Source organism: Athene noctua, chromosome 2 (genome assembly GCF_965140245.1).
Source record: "Athene noctua chromosome 2, bAthNoc1.hap1.1, whole genome shotgun sequence".
Taxonomy (NCBI): domain Eukaryota; kingdom Metazoa; phylum Chordata; class Aves; order Strigiformes; family Strigidae; genus Athene; species Athene noctua.
Window position 1 is genome coordinate 96701480 of NC_134038.1, and position 15023 is coordinate 96716502.

Here is a 15023-nt window from a genome sequence, read left to right on the forward strand (position 1 = left end):
ATTAAAACCCTCATGTTAAAGGTGTCACCGATAACTGCCGTGAGCACAGAAGTGTGTTACACCAGGGACACAGAGGGAAGGGCTGTGGATGCTGGGGGCTGAGCTGCTGCTGTCTCTCACCCGGATGTCGGCCTCCCCAGCGCTGTGGAGGTTCTGGCACTGCAAGTTGTAGCCTCCTTCCCATGTGGCAAGGACAAGCTGGAACAGAAAACACAGCAATTGTGTTCATGAACAGACATAGCAGTTTGCTTTTACCTCTGCAGTTGTTCTGTGTTTATTGAAAACAGAAGCAAGGAAGTACAGTATGTTCCCATTCCTTCCAAGAACTGATGCTCTTAAACCAGAGAACTTGCAAATATCTTCTGTTTTGAAATGGGAAAGGCATCAGGTTGTGTTGAAGATATACACTGAAATGGTATACCTTTTACATTTCTCTGGCTTTAGAGCTTTCAAGGCATCCATTAAAATCTCTTGTTACCTAATGCAGTGATCCTCACTCCAAAGCTCACACTTGAGTATCGTATCTCTGTCCCAAAACAGTATGAACAGAGTTTAACATAGCTGCTTGTGCAAAACCCTCCTTGAGAAAAATTCCACAAGTCCAAGCAAGCAAACAGAAGGCAAATCCAAAGTAGCGCAATGAAAGATATGTTTCCTAATGCCATACACATGTCTATCCTACACTGTTAAATGCAGGAGAAAATACAGGAGAGTGGGCATAGTGCTGAATGGAGACATGCATCGACACACAAGCAATTGCTTAGATGTAGCGCATATCATACTGGGAAACAGACAAAGCAATGAAATGTCAGACTACCACACTGTGATGGAGCAGAAGGTTTCTAGAAAGCCATATGGTGGCTTTTGATGTGGAATATTTTTATAGTAATGGCCACCTAAAGCATTCAGTAATCCCTTTTGGAATAGGGGGCATAATCTGTTGCCTATAAATGCTATGTACAGTCCACTGATTTTAAAAAGGTCTTATTCTTAAATGTGTGAAAAGTGGTTTTGGGGGCCAAACTGAGCAAGTCGTGTTCTGTTTCCCTCTCTACAGCGGATGCAGGGGGTGATGGTGAGAGAAATACATCAAAGTGTTATGCTATAAGCAATATTGCAAGATGCTGTGTGGAGTGGGTTGCTTTCAACTCTGGCACTACATTCACAGGGTGTGTATCAGCATCTGTACAGATTTTTCCCTCCACTTCAGACTGAAAAATAGCCTCCTGTGTTGAATGTGTGACATTCTATACAAAATTGAAGCAGAGAGATTATCAGTGATCAAAATGAATAAACTCTTAGAGTAAAAACATAATATAATTGATAATATTATCTGGAGAATTAGAAAATAACTCAGAATGCTTATTATAAATTCACATTAAAAAGCAATAAAACCTGGAGAGCCACCATCTTCTATTATTCTTCCTCTGAATTGCAATTCTGTGGTTGTCCCTGTAATTCCAACATAGCTGGTGTATGTGGCCAAAATAACCCATAGAGATTGCAGAAAGATATGAAACAACAATAAACAGGTATTTTTCAGAAAGCTGCTATATAACAACCAAAACCAAACTGTTTTTGGAACAGCCTATGTTTTGGTGGATTCACTTACAGTGTGTGCCAGAGGTCAGCAAACAGGATTGGACTGGAGTCTCAAATAGGGGAAACAACAAAAACCCAGCTAGAGATATTAATAGAAATGCTCAGTGCAGCTAAGATCACAACGTGTCTTGCCAAGTTGGCCTTTGCTTGGGTGTTGTGCCTGCAAGTGCACAGGGCTGGAATGCCTGGGCTCCTCTCCTTTCCCTGCTGTGGCAGGCAGGTGGGAAGGGGACACATGGGTCACACCTCTTCAACTAACTTAACCTGCAGAGGTGCTGAAGAGAAGGGAGTTAAAATTCCTTGAGAAAAGTAAATTATGTTATTTCATTTCCATATTATTTTCTAAAAAGCAGATGCGTGGAAAGGGGTCATTCCTGTTCTGAGTAGGGGGCACGCAGCTCCCCAGCTGTCCCTCCTACGGCATGTCCCTGGTCCCCAGATCTGTGCCTGCACTGTAGCTGGCAATACGTAGCAGCTTCGTGAGGGATGAGGAGACATTACGGCATGGTTGCTTTTCTGATAGCTCTTCTCTGTGCCTTCTTTGTGCACTCTCCTGCCTTGGATTTTCTCTCCAAATGAGAGGTGACTGAGTAATCCCCAAACAGACTTTTGGAATAGGCTGGTACAGCATCATTGACATGCTGTTGTTGAAGATTTGCTCTCAACTCTACTTGTTACTTGAGAAATGCTGAAGAAAATGGAATTGTCATCTTGTTCTTGTCTGGGAGTGGTATGGTTAAACAGTGCTGGAGTATCAGGAGTGCACCTGGATGCCAGCAGGCTGCAGCGGTGACATCTGGAAGCTTTGATAAGGCATGGACTCAAACATGAGCATTAACAGCTCTGCCAGAATCCTCTGCTGCTAGTTCTACTAGTAGGAGCAGGAAGTAAGTGATATGACCTCCTGTTGTTTTGTCTTTGTCCGTCAGCTATAAAGAAATCATCATTGGCTTTATAGGTGGGAAGTGATGATAGCGGGACCATCTCTAGCCCTTATGATTGCTGGAGTTGAAATCATGACCCACAAAACCTCTAAACCCTAAAAACAAATGAAGAGGAGGCAACTGCTTTTCCGTTCTTGTACAAGGTAATGTCACAGACTAGGGAGGACCCTTTCTTCTGAATTTATTGAGGAACTATAAATTTTCATTGCAAATACACTCTATTGCTTTGTTGAGGTTAGAGATAAAGTTTGAATTTTCTTGTATTCGTGCTTTACATGATGTTTTACAATTTATCTCTATAATGATGTGCTTATAACATTTTTTTATCTAAAGCTCTTAAACAATTTTACCATATGAGGTGTACAATTTTTTCCAGATTAATTAAAACTATTTCACTTGATTGATTCTATCATGTTCTATGTCTGTAAATTCATACTTTTCATATGCTTAAATTGGTCAAATTGTTCATTTCTCTTTTAATGTATCTTTAGGAATCAGCTTTTTTGAGGTTCCAATTGCAAAACCACTTTATTCTTTCAAATTCTTTTCCTTTAACTACTAACTCACTTTTTTGCTTTCCTGAAGATACCTGCCCTCATAAAATTTTCTGCTACAGTAGGTAAAATGTTGATTCACAGAAATTTACTAGAAAAATCTGCTATTTTAAATCTTTTGATTAGTCTGTTTTACAAATGTTCTGATTTGTATGTGATTACAATAGACTGATTTTTTAAAAATCTCTTTTGTGTGTTGTTTTCTTGTGTGTTAAATGTTAGGAAACTTTCCTGCTGGTGCTGAACTCTCCTGCTTGGCAGTATCTCAAGCTTTTTTCAAGTATTCCATTCATCTCTCTCATGTCAGAAACTGAGATGAGAAAAGGCTTAAAGGCTCAGAAATAAAATAAATATTTCTTTTCAACATCACAGATATTTTAACTTGGCATTTGAGAAATCTATAACTTGTCCCAATTGGTCAGCACGCAAAAGGAGAGCAAGCTTAGGGATAAGAATACCACTCTCTTTGACTGCAGGGTTTTCTTTAATTTCTTTTGGTTTTTCTTCCATAAATCTGTATAATGCCAGATTTTGCAAATCATATTGTGTGCCTATTCTGCAGTTGTTTGACTTGGCAGAAGAGTTCCCTCTGATTTGTGTCTGTGTTTTAAGAGCCAGCAGCTTGGAGTGAATATTTGTTTTGACTGTCTTAACCTTGTTCTTTCATGTCAGCTCAACATTTCTATTCTCTGTTGTAGGTGCCTTACATCCTGCTGGATGTCCTTTAGGAAAAAGAGGAGAATCCATTTTGAGTTTTCACTGCTCTACTTTGCAAGCTAATTTTAAATATTTCTGACTAACTTCCTAATAAAAGATTAGTGGGGGAATTTGGAAGGCAGAGAGTACATTTTTAGGATCCTGGTCATCCTAGGCCATGACTGTCATGTTGACTATCGATGCCGTGGAAGGTAAGCAGCTTACCCAATAGTACCAAATGAGCCAGCTGCATATCTGGAACAGAAGCTGGTACCCTGACACAAGGCATTCAGTTACTAGGTCTCTTTCTCTAATGCCAAACTCATACATTACTTGCACCATTTCAGTTATGTTCCCTTTCACAGGATGAGCACTCTCACAAGTCTGCAGAGGTGATGACATTATTAATCATGCAGAGATGGTGCAAGTGCAGGGTGTATTAAAGAGATGAGAAATTCCCTCTCTCTTGCAAATTCTCTCTCTCTCAAAACCAGTTCTTTGAATGCTTTACATTCTTGGCGACCTATCCTGAAAGTATTAACATGTGCATTGTTTGAAGCTATTTAGAAAAACAGATCATGTGAAGAGGAAAATGCTGCCTTGTGAAAAATTTCTAACTAGCAACATCCTGTTATTAGTTGAGTTTTCATATTTTGCTGTTGCTCTAATGTTCTTAACAGATTCCCATTGTTACACCAACAAATGACCTTTACTCATCTGTCTGAGTATAAACAGCACAAGGATTTGTAACACTTGCATCACTGCAGCCATCTAACTCTTGCCTTCTTTTTATTTTTTATTTTTTTCAAATGGGAAATCGCATTCTTCAGGAATGAGACCTGGTTCCTCTGTAAAAAATCTCAGCAGAGGGGGGCAAGCAGGTGCAAGATGGTGCCAAAGCCTCTCACCTTGCTATGTAGCAGACTAAGCACCAAGAGCACCTTGCTCATTTCAAGCTCTCAGCCTCAAAAATCTCACAGCTGTAGCTTGTTCCTGCATCTGCCCTCTACAGGTAGGCTAGAAAGGAAAGCAATGTGATTTTCTGAATTAATATCCTATCTCTACTGACTGTGGGTTCTATTTTGAGTTGTAGAAAAAGCTCTGTGAATGTTGGGTTTTCTCAGAGAGGAAATGCATGTCCCAGGACAGTAGAAAGACAAAGGGTGAGGCATCAGCACCTCGCCACATCTGGCTGGTGACCAGTCACCAGCGGTGTTCCTTAGGGTTCAATTCTAGGGCCAATGATGTTCTACATATTTATCAATGATCTGGAAGCAGGAGTTGAATGCATCATTAGCAAGTTTGCTGATGATACCAAACTGGGAGGTGCTGTTGAACCTCTTGAGAGACAGGAGGCCTTGCAGAGGCATCTAGATAGATTGGAGAATTGGGCTATGATTAACGGGATGAAATTTAACGTCAAAATGCTGGATTGAGCACCTGGGATGGATTAATGCTGGGCACAAGTATAAATTGAGGGAGGAGTGGCTGGAGAGCTGCCCTGCAGAAAGGGATCTGGGGGTGCTGGTTGACAGCAGCCTCAATATGAGTCAGAGCTGTGCCCTGGCAGCCAAGAGGGCAAACTGCATCCTGGCACACATCAGACACAGCATAACCAGCCAGACAAAAGAGGTGATTATCTCGCAGTATTCGGTGTTGGTGCAGCCTCACCTTGAGTACTGGGCCCCACAGTTTAAGAAGGATGTGAAGATGCATCCATAGGAGGGCAACAAAGCTGGTGACAGGGCTGGAAGGCATGTCCTGTGAGGAGCAGCCAAGGACTTTGGGCTTGTCTAGTTTGGATAAAAGGATGCTGAGGAGTGACCTTGTTGCTCTCTACAGCTTCCTGAGGAGAGGAAGTGGAGACAGAGGTGCTGAGCTCTTCTCCATGGGATCCTGTGATAGAATGCGTGGGAATCATTCAAAGTCCACTCTCTAGGTGGTTAATGCCCCAAGCCTTAACAACATGTTTTAACTTGGTCAGCCCTGAATTGGTTAGGCAGTTGAACTAGATGATTGTTGTATGTCCCTTCCAACTGAAATAGTCTATCCAGTGTATTGTCTGTCTATCTGGAAAGAGATCAGAAGGAGAAGACAAAAACTAATAATGGAATTAGTATTCAAATAATTGAAATTCCTCTCAAAAATTCAGGGCAAGAAGATGAACACTAGTGTTCCTCTTATGGGAAAAAATGGAGCAAGAAGTATCTTGAATTTATTATGTGTATGACTTTTTACAGGGTTTTCTCTAGGACTTCAGCCCTCAGGCCAGTTAAAACAATTTGACCTGACTACTGTTCTCAAGTCTTGCTAAACTAAGGAAGGATACTAATCTATGTAGTGGAAAGAAGGGTCTAACTTGTAGTGCTGTGAATCACCTGTTTCCTTTGGCTGTAGGAGATTTTTGTTAGTCCTTATGAATGGCAGGGCCTCCCTGGATCTATAGACAGGGACAAACCAGTCCTAAAACCAGTTATCACAAGCAACAGGAGTCTAAGCAAACACTCAGGACAGCATCTCAGGAAGGTGAGAGAAATGACTTTGTTTTCTATGTGTTTTTTCCTTTAAGTAAATTTTATAATGAAATGCCTCAGAAGATTATGCATGTCTAAAAACAGAGGCCAGATATTCACTATCTCACCTGACTTCCTTTTTTTAGTTTTTAAATTAGCTCCTTGACTGTAACATGGCTCAGTTCCACAGGCATGCAACTTCTGAATTGTCTTCCTAATCCCAGAAGGCTGGGGTGAAGGCATGGTGCAATGCTACTGAGGCCTTTGAGCTTTCACATAGTAAGGAGATGAATAAGGTATCATTAATCAGCCTTGATTTATCATTAAATCAGTCTTAAACAATATCTAGAAAGCTTTCAGACAGGTTTTCTGGCTAGGACATTCAATTATAAAATCATCTGTGAACAGTATTTGTTGAAGAATCTCTCTCTATATAGGTTGACTATTTTTAGACAGGCCTCCAAGAATTGTGGTGTAATCCCAGATTCTAGATGGGTAGCTGAGATGCAGAACAACCTGTTTCCAGATTGCTGCTCTTGTGTCTTGAAGATCTCAAATAAATTGTGGCCTAGCAAGACCATAAACCCTGTAGGGAAGCAGATTGGGCTAGATTGTTCAGCCCAGGACTGGCAGATTTCAGGAGCCTTGTCTCAGCCCTGCCATTGGGTCAGTGCCTTGGTTTCCCCAAGTGTAACAAGTTAGTAGTGGTATTGTGCCAAACAAGAAACAGGGTGCTGAATAGGAAACAACCCACAAGATTTTTCACAATTAAGATTTTTTGTTGTCTGTCTTTATGATGTAGTCAAGATATTTTTCATGGGGACAGAACTGTAAAGAGCATGCTTTGGGCTATGCCTCAGTGAGGCTCTCCATCTCTCCATGGGTCTAGCTAGAGGTCCAATAATTGCATGCATGATGTCCCCCCAAAAAGACTGGTTAGTTCTGTAATATACTGACTAAGGTTTTCTATCCTGACCTGCAGTATGTACAGCTGGAGTCCATGTTGGATCTCTCATCCTGCTGGAGCATTGTAACTAGAAGGATATTGGTTATTCTGGAGTGTAACAAGTAAGTGGTCCCATGCTTTCTTCTTATTTTGAGGTCAGAAAATTCACATCACAGTGACAAAAACAAGAGCCTCTTCCCAAACTAAGTTTCCATAAATATCTTCTTTTTTTTTTGGTCAACAAAAACTCTTTCAAATGTAAAACCATGTTGTTGAGAAATTCCCAGGCAGTTCCATTTAATACCCCTTAAATAAACAGGAGACTGCTAGTAGGATTAGTGAAGTAATGACTTCAAAATGATTTGAACTTAGTTATGAATGATAATTCCTTTGTGTGTTGCTGTTGTCTGGGGTAGTGGAATAGGCGAAAAAAAAAAAAATCCCTTCTAGGCTTATTTTCCATTAATCTTTGATTACATCCCCTACTCTGAATAGCTCCTGTATGTCACTTTGTGGTATCAGTGCCGGTATCAAAAGCTTTGCACATGTGAAAAACCTTATCATATGAATTTTTACTTTTGATTCCAAATAAAATTCTACTGAATTCTGTTTAAATGTGCAGGTGAGATCCAGATCACTGCCTTTTTGATGAACAGGCTAAATGTTCTACCTAAATGTGGAGCTCAGAAAGGTCAGTAGGAAAGACACTGAGAACTCAAAGGATGATAACTGAGAAGTGAGGACATGTCCAGATAGAATAACTGCAGGCAAGGAGAGTAAAGTCAGATCATCAGCTCTCCAAACAAATTATTTGATTAAGATAGAACACCTGGGAATTTAACTCTATTCAAAGTTCTTCCTTGCTCAGAAAAGCTGTTTGCTTTTGTCCTTACATTTCACTGCCTTACACTGTTCTCTCAGTGACCTTTTGCTGTCTATTTTTTTTTCTCACTTGTCCCTTCTTCCAAATGATAGAAAAGTGCACCTGATCTCTTTTGCTTTCTCACTTTGTTCTTTTCCTCTTGCTCCCCTAATGTTAAGACAGTCTTTCTGTCCTAAAGAGTTACTTCAAAGGAAGCCTTCACCTCAAGCACCAATCCTTATGGATCCAGAATAATTCCTTACATCTCTTCTACATTTACATTTGCTAACTTCTGAACAATTAATGAAGGTGTAAACAATCATTTATTACAGTCTTAAGAAAAACCAAAATGTTTAAGTTTGATTTATACAGTAAAATTCTAGGACAGTTCAAATCAGATAAGATCTATGTATTTTTTTTACCTTTTCCCATCACCTGCACTGTTAAAACTTTACTTAAACCTTCTGCTGCTCAAGCTCTATCTTTTTAACACTTGCACAGTTAGGAAGTAAATCTTTCTGATGTCAGCAATTGTAATGATGGAATAAAACAGAGTTTAAGTGCTTCTTCTATTTTCAGTTTGTTATTTTCATTTTGCCCACTGTTATCCTAAATCTAGGCATTACACTGTGTTTTCTAGTCATTTGGTGAGATGTAATCCCAGTTGCAATGGTTAAAAACAGTGGCTGGTGGACCTGATCATGCCAGCACTGTGCTTCTGACCTTTCCCTACTATCAGAGGATACAGAGAAGGCAGTTCTGATACTCCCAGGAATCCTCACATCATCTTTGCACCTATAGATCTGCAAGTCATGACTATAATTCAGAAATTTGATTTACTGTGGGGTGAATATTCAGCTTCTAGAAACAGGTAAAGTGAAGGTAATCTTACTCGTCTTTTATTTTTTATTTTTTTATCCTGTAAGGTAAAAGACCTTTCTTCTGGTTTTACTAAAAAGGTCAATGCACTGGGCTTGAAATACTTGTGTAGTTCTGCTCTTTTCCCTTTGCTCTGAATCAAGGGGTTCTTACATTCATGTCCTGCTTCCCCACATGGATGTAGTTGCTTGCTATTACAAATCCATAGGATTTGTAATAAGTCTGTAAAGCTACCTGGGGATACAGGCAGCTTGAGACATCACACCACCCCTATGCTAATGACATGTATCTCTAGACCTTTTTAATCTGACCCAGATTGTGCCGGTGTCCTGGTTTTCTCCATGCCTGATCAACAAAAAGACTTGGGTCAGACCTTGATGACCAGCTGAGATTTAATTTAAATATGGTAGAGGTGATACTTACTGCTGGGGAAAGAAACATAAGACAGTGGTAGAGAATATGTCTTTTCCTGTTAATGAGAGAATCCTCACATGAGTAATTTCACAATTCAGAGATCAGCATTGGTCTCCTTCATTTTCAGTTTTAATTTATCGCTGGAGTTGTGACAGTTTTATCCTGTTGTGAACTTCAAAACCTTATTTTGGCCTCTGGTGCCTCAGACTGCATCCCTGGAGTGTGGTTTGTGACCTGACTTGCATATGAAGTAATTTTAAAATATGCAAAGACCCAATTGCTTTTCACAGTAAGCTCATTTTCTGCTCATAGGTGGTACTTTTAAGTCCAAGATTTTGTGTAGAGGAAAGACATACTCTTCTTCAGTGAAATTGCTAAAAGTTTTGATTTTTATTAAAATAAAAAGGTGGTGATTTTTTTCTTTATGCAGATTTTTGACAGTGTTACTAGAAATTGTTGAGTCAGTAGACTTCATCTGGGTCTACGAACACTTAATGGTACAGCAGACTGCACAACCAGTAACAAACTTATGATGCAGGTTTCTCTTATAGCTGCAAGGGTGGAGGGAATTGTCTTCTGGACCCTCAGCAGTGCACCTGCAGCCTGCTTAATTTAAGCACAGGACTTGTGTCTAAACTTCAGGTACTTGAAAAAGCCATGCACCCCATATCCAAAACCAAGTGCTCCACTATATTCAATGGGGAGAGGTAAGTGCCTTTGATGACTTCATGAAAATCTGTTTGCTGAACTCAGAAGTCTAAATCAAGGTCTAATAAACTGCCCTTCTAGGAGGCCTTCAAAACCACCTAACTTTCTTGACACAAAAATTTTGAGACATCTCAGTAGGATGAGGGCATCTGAGCAGAGCTGTTTTTCTTTAGACCTTGTCCTTTGGAGATAGTGGGTGTATCTGACCTCATGGTAATGGCACATCTTAGAGTTGTCCTGGAGCTGTTCTTCCAAGTACTTTAGTTGGTTGACCTTGAGCTCATGGAGCTAAAATCAGCTCCCAGATACTTCATATCTATGGTTCAGTGCATGAAGCTCTGGCTCAAAAGAGGAATCTGCCTTTGGAGGTTTAAACCCAGCCCTTTTGTTATGACTCCTTACTCTAATCTTTGTTGTCTGGCCTTGAGGTTGTACAAATTGACTGTAGTCAAGAGACAGCTAAGCTAGGTCAGGAGATGAAGAATTGCAGCATAGGTACCCCCATCAGTTATTTCTCATTAAAGCTATCATGTGGGACAGTCTGCATTTGGACATACAACCTTTCTTTTGAATGAAATTTTTCTTTTGAATAAGATGTTCTTTTGAATGTTTAAAACGCAGCCACTCTGTTCTGGAGCTATCACAGGAAAAGATGTGTGGCACCTTATAAACAAAACCAAGAAGAGAAAAGAACACCACCAATAACTGGTTGGTTTGGGTTTGGGGATTTTTTTGGTGGTTTATCTCGATAATACAGATTATTATTTTGTAATTTATCTTGGTTAAAGGTATCAGAGGGGTTCAGGTGCAGCAGGAGGGTGGAGGAATAAGGCAACTGTTATAGATGTCTCTAACTAAGAATTAATCCTGAATAACACTCACTGGAGGGATCAGTTGTGTTTACATAAGAAACCACTGTGCAGGGTGCTCTAAATATAGGAAAGTGTTGCCTTAAAGAACTTACTGTCCGTAAAAGACAGAATAAGGGCCAGAGAGAAGCTTCAGAAATGAGACATTTTGAAATGTTGAGTCACCATGACTTTATTCAGTACTGAAGATGATTTCTGCTCTTCCATTTGCCTGTTGTCCTTCAGCAGGGATATGCAAGCTGCCTCAGGCAGGTCTGCAAGTATTAACTTCCATTCTGCTCCTTCACAGGAGAAGCTGTGATAGGAACCAGGCAAGCAGACTATGAAAAAATAGAGCTGCTATTATGGAAGTGTTTTGTAGAGTGTAAAACCAGCCCGACTAACAGTTCAGAGCTAAGAGTGAAATCTGTGGTAAAACAGCTGGCAATGCAGTTCAGTCGTGATGTCCCACGGGTTCCTGAAAAATGCAGAATGTAGAGCTATGAGCCACTGCCAGCCATGCCCAGCTGCAGTCTGGGAGGCATAAATCAGCAGCCTCCAGCTACAGAATCACGGTCTAAAGGGACTAATCTAAAGATTAATGCAATCAGCAATTGTCTGCAGCAAAGTTAGCCTAAGGAAGGACAGGGCAGTGAGGTGGCTGAATGGGAGCTGGCTCAACAAAATTCCTACAGGGATGTGAAGGTGACAAAAAACAAGTTTGCTTCATTCATGTGAGACATGCTAAAATTCTCTTTGTTCATTCATTTACTTGTGGCAGGCCAAATCAGCCTGCAAGGGAAAAGGAGCAGCTATTTTTGTTTTCTATTCAGTTAATCCTTTTTGCTGAGTTCTGCTACTGAAGACAGCTAGCTGTATACCTTCAAGCAAAACAGGGAATTAAACATCAAAGTGCTAATTTAAATTCTGGAGGACAATCAGTATGGGCAGTCATCAAACCTTCCAGCAATTGTGCTGGTTTGTCTTTTGCTGTGGGCCTGATTCTGCACTCTCAGATACCCACAGCAACTGCTGAAACCAGTTTGAGCTTTGACCAGGATGAAGCTCTGTGTAGCACAATTGGTCCTTTGAACAAAGGCGCAAACCTAAACTGCTGTTCAGATTTTTGAACAGGCCAGTCACCTGATGTTTAGCCCAAATTAATTTAAAACTTGAAATCTTTGGGGTCCTGTTTGGCTTCTGCAAAGTTTCTTGTCCAGCTGACAGAACAGTGGGTTTTTGTTTTTCTTGTGGAAACTGCTGTTGTGGCCAGGAGCCCAGGGAGTAAGAAATGCTATGAGCTTGTGCAGGCAGGGCAGCAATGCCAGCTCACATCTCTGCAGGTCACACCATGAAATTGAGCACATCATTCAGCCAGGGCTTCTCATGCCCAGGGTCACTTTTTAAGCCAAGTCAGAAAATGTTTTGTGGGTTTTGTCTGTTTAGATCTGAAAGTAATGGATGTGAACAGTTTAATATTATCACAAGGCTAAGAATGGGAAGCTCCCAAATAATATCAAAATAGCGACTTTTGGCTTCTGTGCCCCACTGGGGAGGTGAAAACACATGTGTCTTTGCTGAAGAGCATTCCAAGTCCTCTGCTGTCATAAAACTGTCAGATGCATTCAAGCCTCTCTTCTGATTCTGAATGAATCCTGATTTCTGTGAACATGTTCCTGATAGGTACTTTGGAAATAATCTGTGTGACCATATTCAGCCTCCAAGTCTCACAACACTTGGTTTTGGCAGAAGTGGCAGGTTTTTAACATCTGTCTTTTACTGTCTGACTATATGAGGAAAGCTTCTTGGTCGGGAGAGCAGAAAATTAACACTGAATTGCCAATAACATAAATAAATCAGTACTTACTCTCATCTATAAATCTATTCACATTTAAGCATGGGCATTTGTACATTAAAAAAAAAAAAAAAAGTAAAAAGAATTCCATAGACAGTAACACAAATAAAATCCAATCCATGGTTGCTGAAGAATGAGGTGTAGGCAGGTTTCACACTTATAGACACTGTCCTAGTAGCAGCCAGACTGTCCCCAGATGTGGACTGTAGCTCAGGAAGGACAGTTGAAACATGCTGAGATCTAAGATGAGAAGGTACTGTACAACTTGCTGTCCAATTGCTAAGGGACTTTCCTTGATCTTAAATTTACTTCACTGTTGATGTTAAATTTCCTAGCAAAACTGTCTGTTGCTAAGATATCTCTGCTAAAATCTCTATATTGCTCACCTTTTTCAGCCATGCTGCGTGGAAGAACACTTACCTCTATGAGCATGTACAAGGACAGCAGTGTAATCCCAAGGTTATACACAATGAGGTGAGCCCTGAGAGAGAAAGGAGGCCTGTCCTTCATGAACTTGTTGCCCAGCCATATGCAGAGTAAGTATGCTCCAGTAAGGAAAAACGTGGGAAGATAAGAGTCCAAAAGGAACCATCCTCTAACCCTGGCATCTGAAAAGAAACACATACAGCAGGCAATTGAAAAGGCTATGGTAAAATCTTGCTGAAATGAAGCAGATAACATAATGAAAAAAATCTGCTTAAATACATGAGAAGGAATCTGCCATGTTTTGCTCACAAGAGTGATCCATTGCTTTTACCTCTCCAAAACTGCATGCTAATTCAGAGAATGTGCTGAAAACTGCATGGAATTCCCTAAAAATTTAAGGTCACTTAAGTCTCCTCATTTTAACAGGAAAGAGAAAATGAGAAGAGGAAGACATTCCTATATGCTTTTAAATTTTAATTTAATGTTTTAACTTAATATTTAATTAAATCATATTTTAATCTGCTCAGTGGACAGTTTGCAGATAGTATTAAATACAAAGTATGTATGTAAAGTTGTCAGTTCATACATTATTCTAATTTTTATTTGCCATATAAGTATGAAGGTATGTAACATTTGTTAGAAAACATTTATATAAGGGGAAAATTTTTCAGAAACATTAAATATGAAAAATACATGTCAAATGTTCACTTTGATGGTTATCAAAGATATCTGGCAAGGTAAGGGCTTGCTTTCTCACAGTTTGCCCCATTTGTCTGGTGCTGAAATGAAATATTAAGGTCAAATCCTGCTTGCCTTATTCACACAAGTAATCCCATTGGCAGTAATCAGATAGTTCAGTGTATATGAGCAAAGCCTAATCCTATATGCCAATTTGGAGGCACCACTTCGTTGTCCTATGAGCAAGTGGATGTCACGAGGGAAAGAAGTATAGTGGAGTTTTTTTCAAGATGGAACAAAATTTAGAGTTAATTTTCCACAGCAGTAGTCTTCAGACATTTATCTATGAAAAGAACGAGGGGCATCGTGGCTAGTTTTTGAGACAGTTTACTTTAAATCTGCCACAATTTCTGGAGTAAGTGAAGAAATAAGTCAGTGAGAAGCTATTGTGCAGGTCACAGTAGTCCTTTCTGCTCTTGGAAACTGTTTAAAATTACTTATATTTTTTACAATGACCAAGATTATGTTAAAAATTGTAAAAGAAGCAAAACTATTCACATTGCATGAAAAAAACATTTTACTGTTTTTCCACCTGTGTTAAATTTGGAAAGGACTGGGCAATGGATGATGCACAAACCAAATGTGCCCAAGCATTTAACAAACTCTTGCCAATTGCAATTTTGTTGTACTGTATTCTTTCCAACTACTTTTTTCCTCAGAAATATATGCATACAGGTATATGTAAAGTGAGATTTAAAGTGAGTTAAAGTAATCTGTTTATGAAAAGGACTATGAACATCAACTTTCTTTCTCATTACAGTCTTCCTCCGCTTCCCACCTTACTTCCATTGCAGTGGCTATAACATTCATCTGCCAGATTTGGACTCCATTTGGGATGTTAGATGTTTTGCAGGGAAGACTTTCCACCAGACATAAGTTACCATAGAATTCCAGTGCTCTCCTGGTTTTGATCCTCCCTTCTGGAGTCCCAAAAACCTCTAGGAGGGGAGAGGTGTAGGATTAAAGCAGTCGTGACAGCACAACCATCCTTTAGGATGGCCTTGCTTGGCTGTGCATTACCAAGCTAGAATGCCTGTT

The 15023-nt window shown here is 39.9% G+C and overlaps 1 protein-coding gene across 1 annotated transcript in view; it reads right to left on the reverse strand.

Moving 5' to 3' along the window:
- ELOVL2 (ELOVL fatty acid elongase 2) overlaps positions 1-15023 on the reverse strand; it is a 55893-nt gene that overhangs the window by 9892 nt on the left and 30978 nt on the right. Inside the window, exons 3-4 of the mRNA XM_074899673.1 lie at positions 13242-13429; positions 121-198 (exon numbers count right to left, since the gene is read on the reverse strand). Coding sequence (XP_074755774.1) covers positions 121-198; positions 13242-13429 — 266 coding nt within the window. The remainder of the gene's footprint in view (positions 1-120; positions 199-13241; positions 13430-15023) is intronic.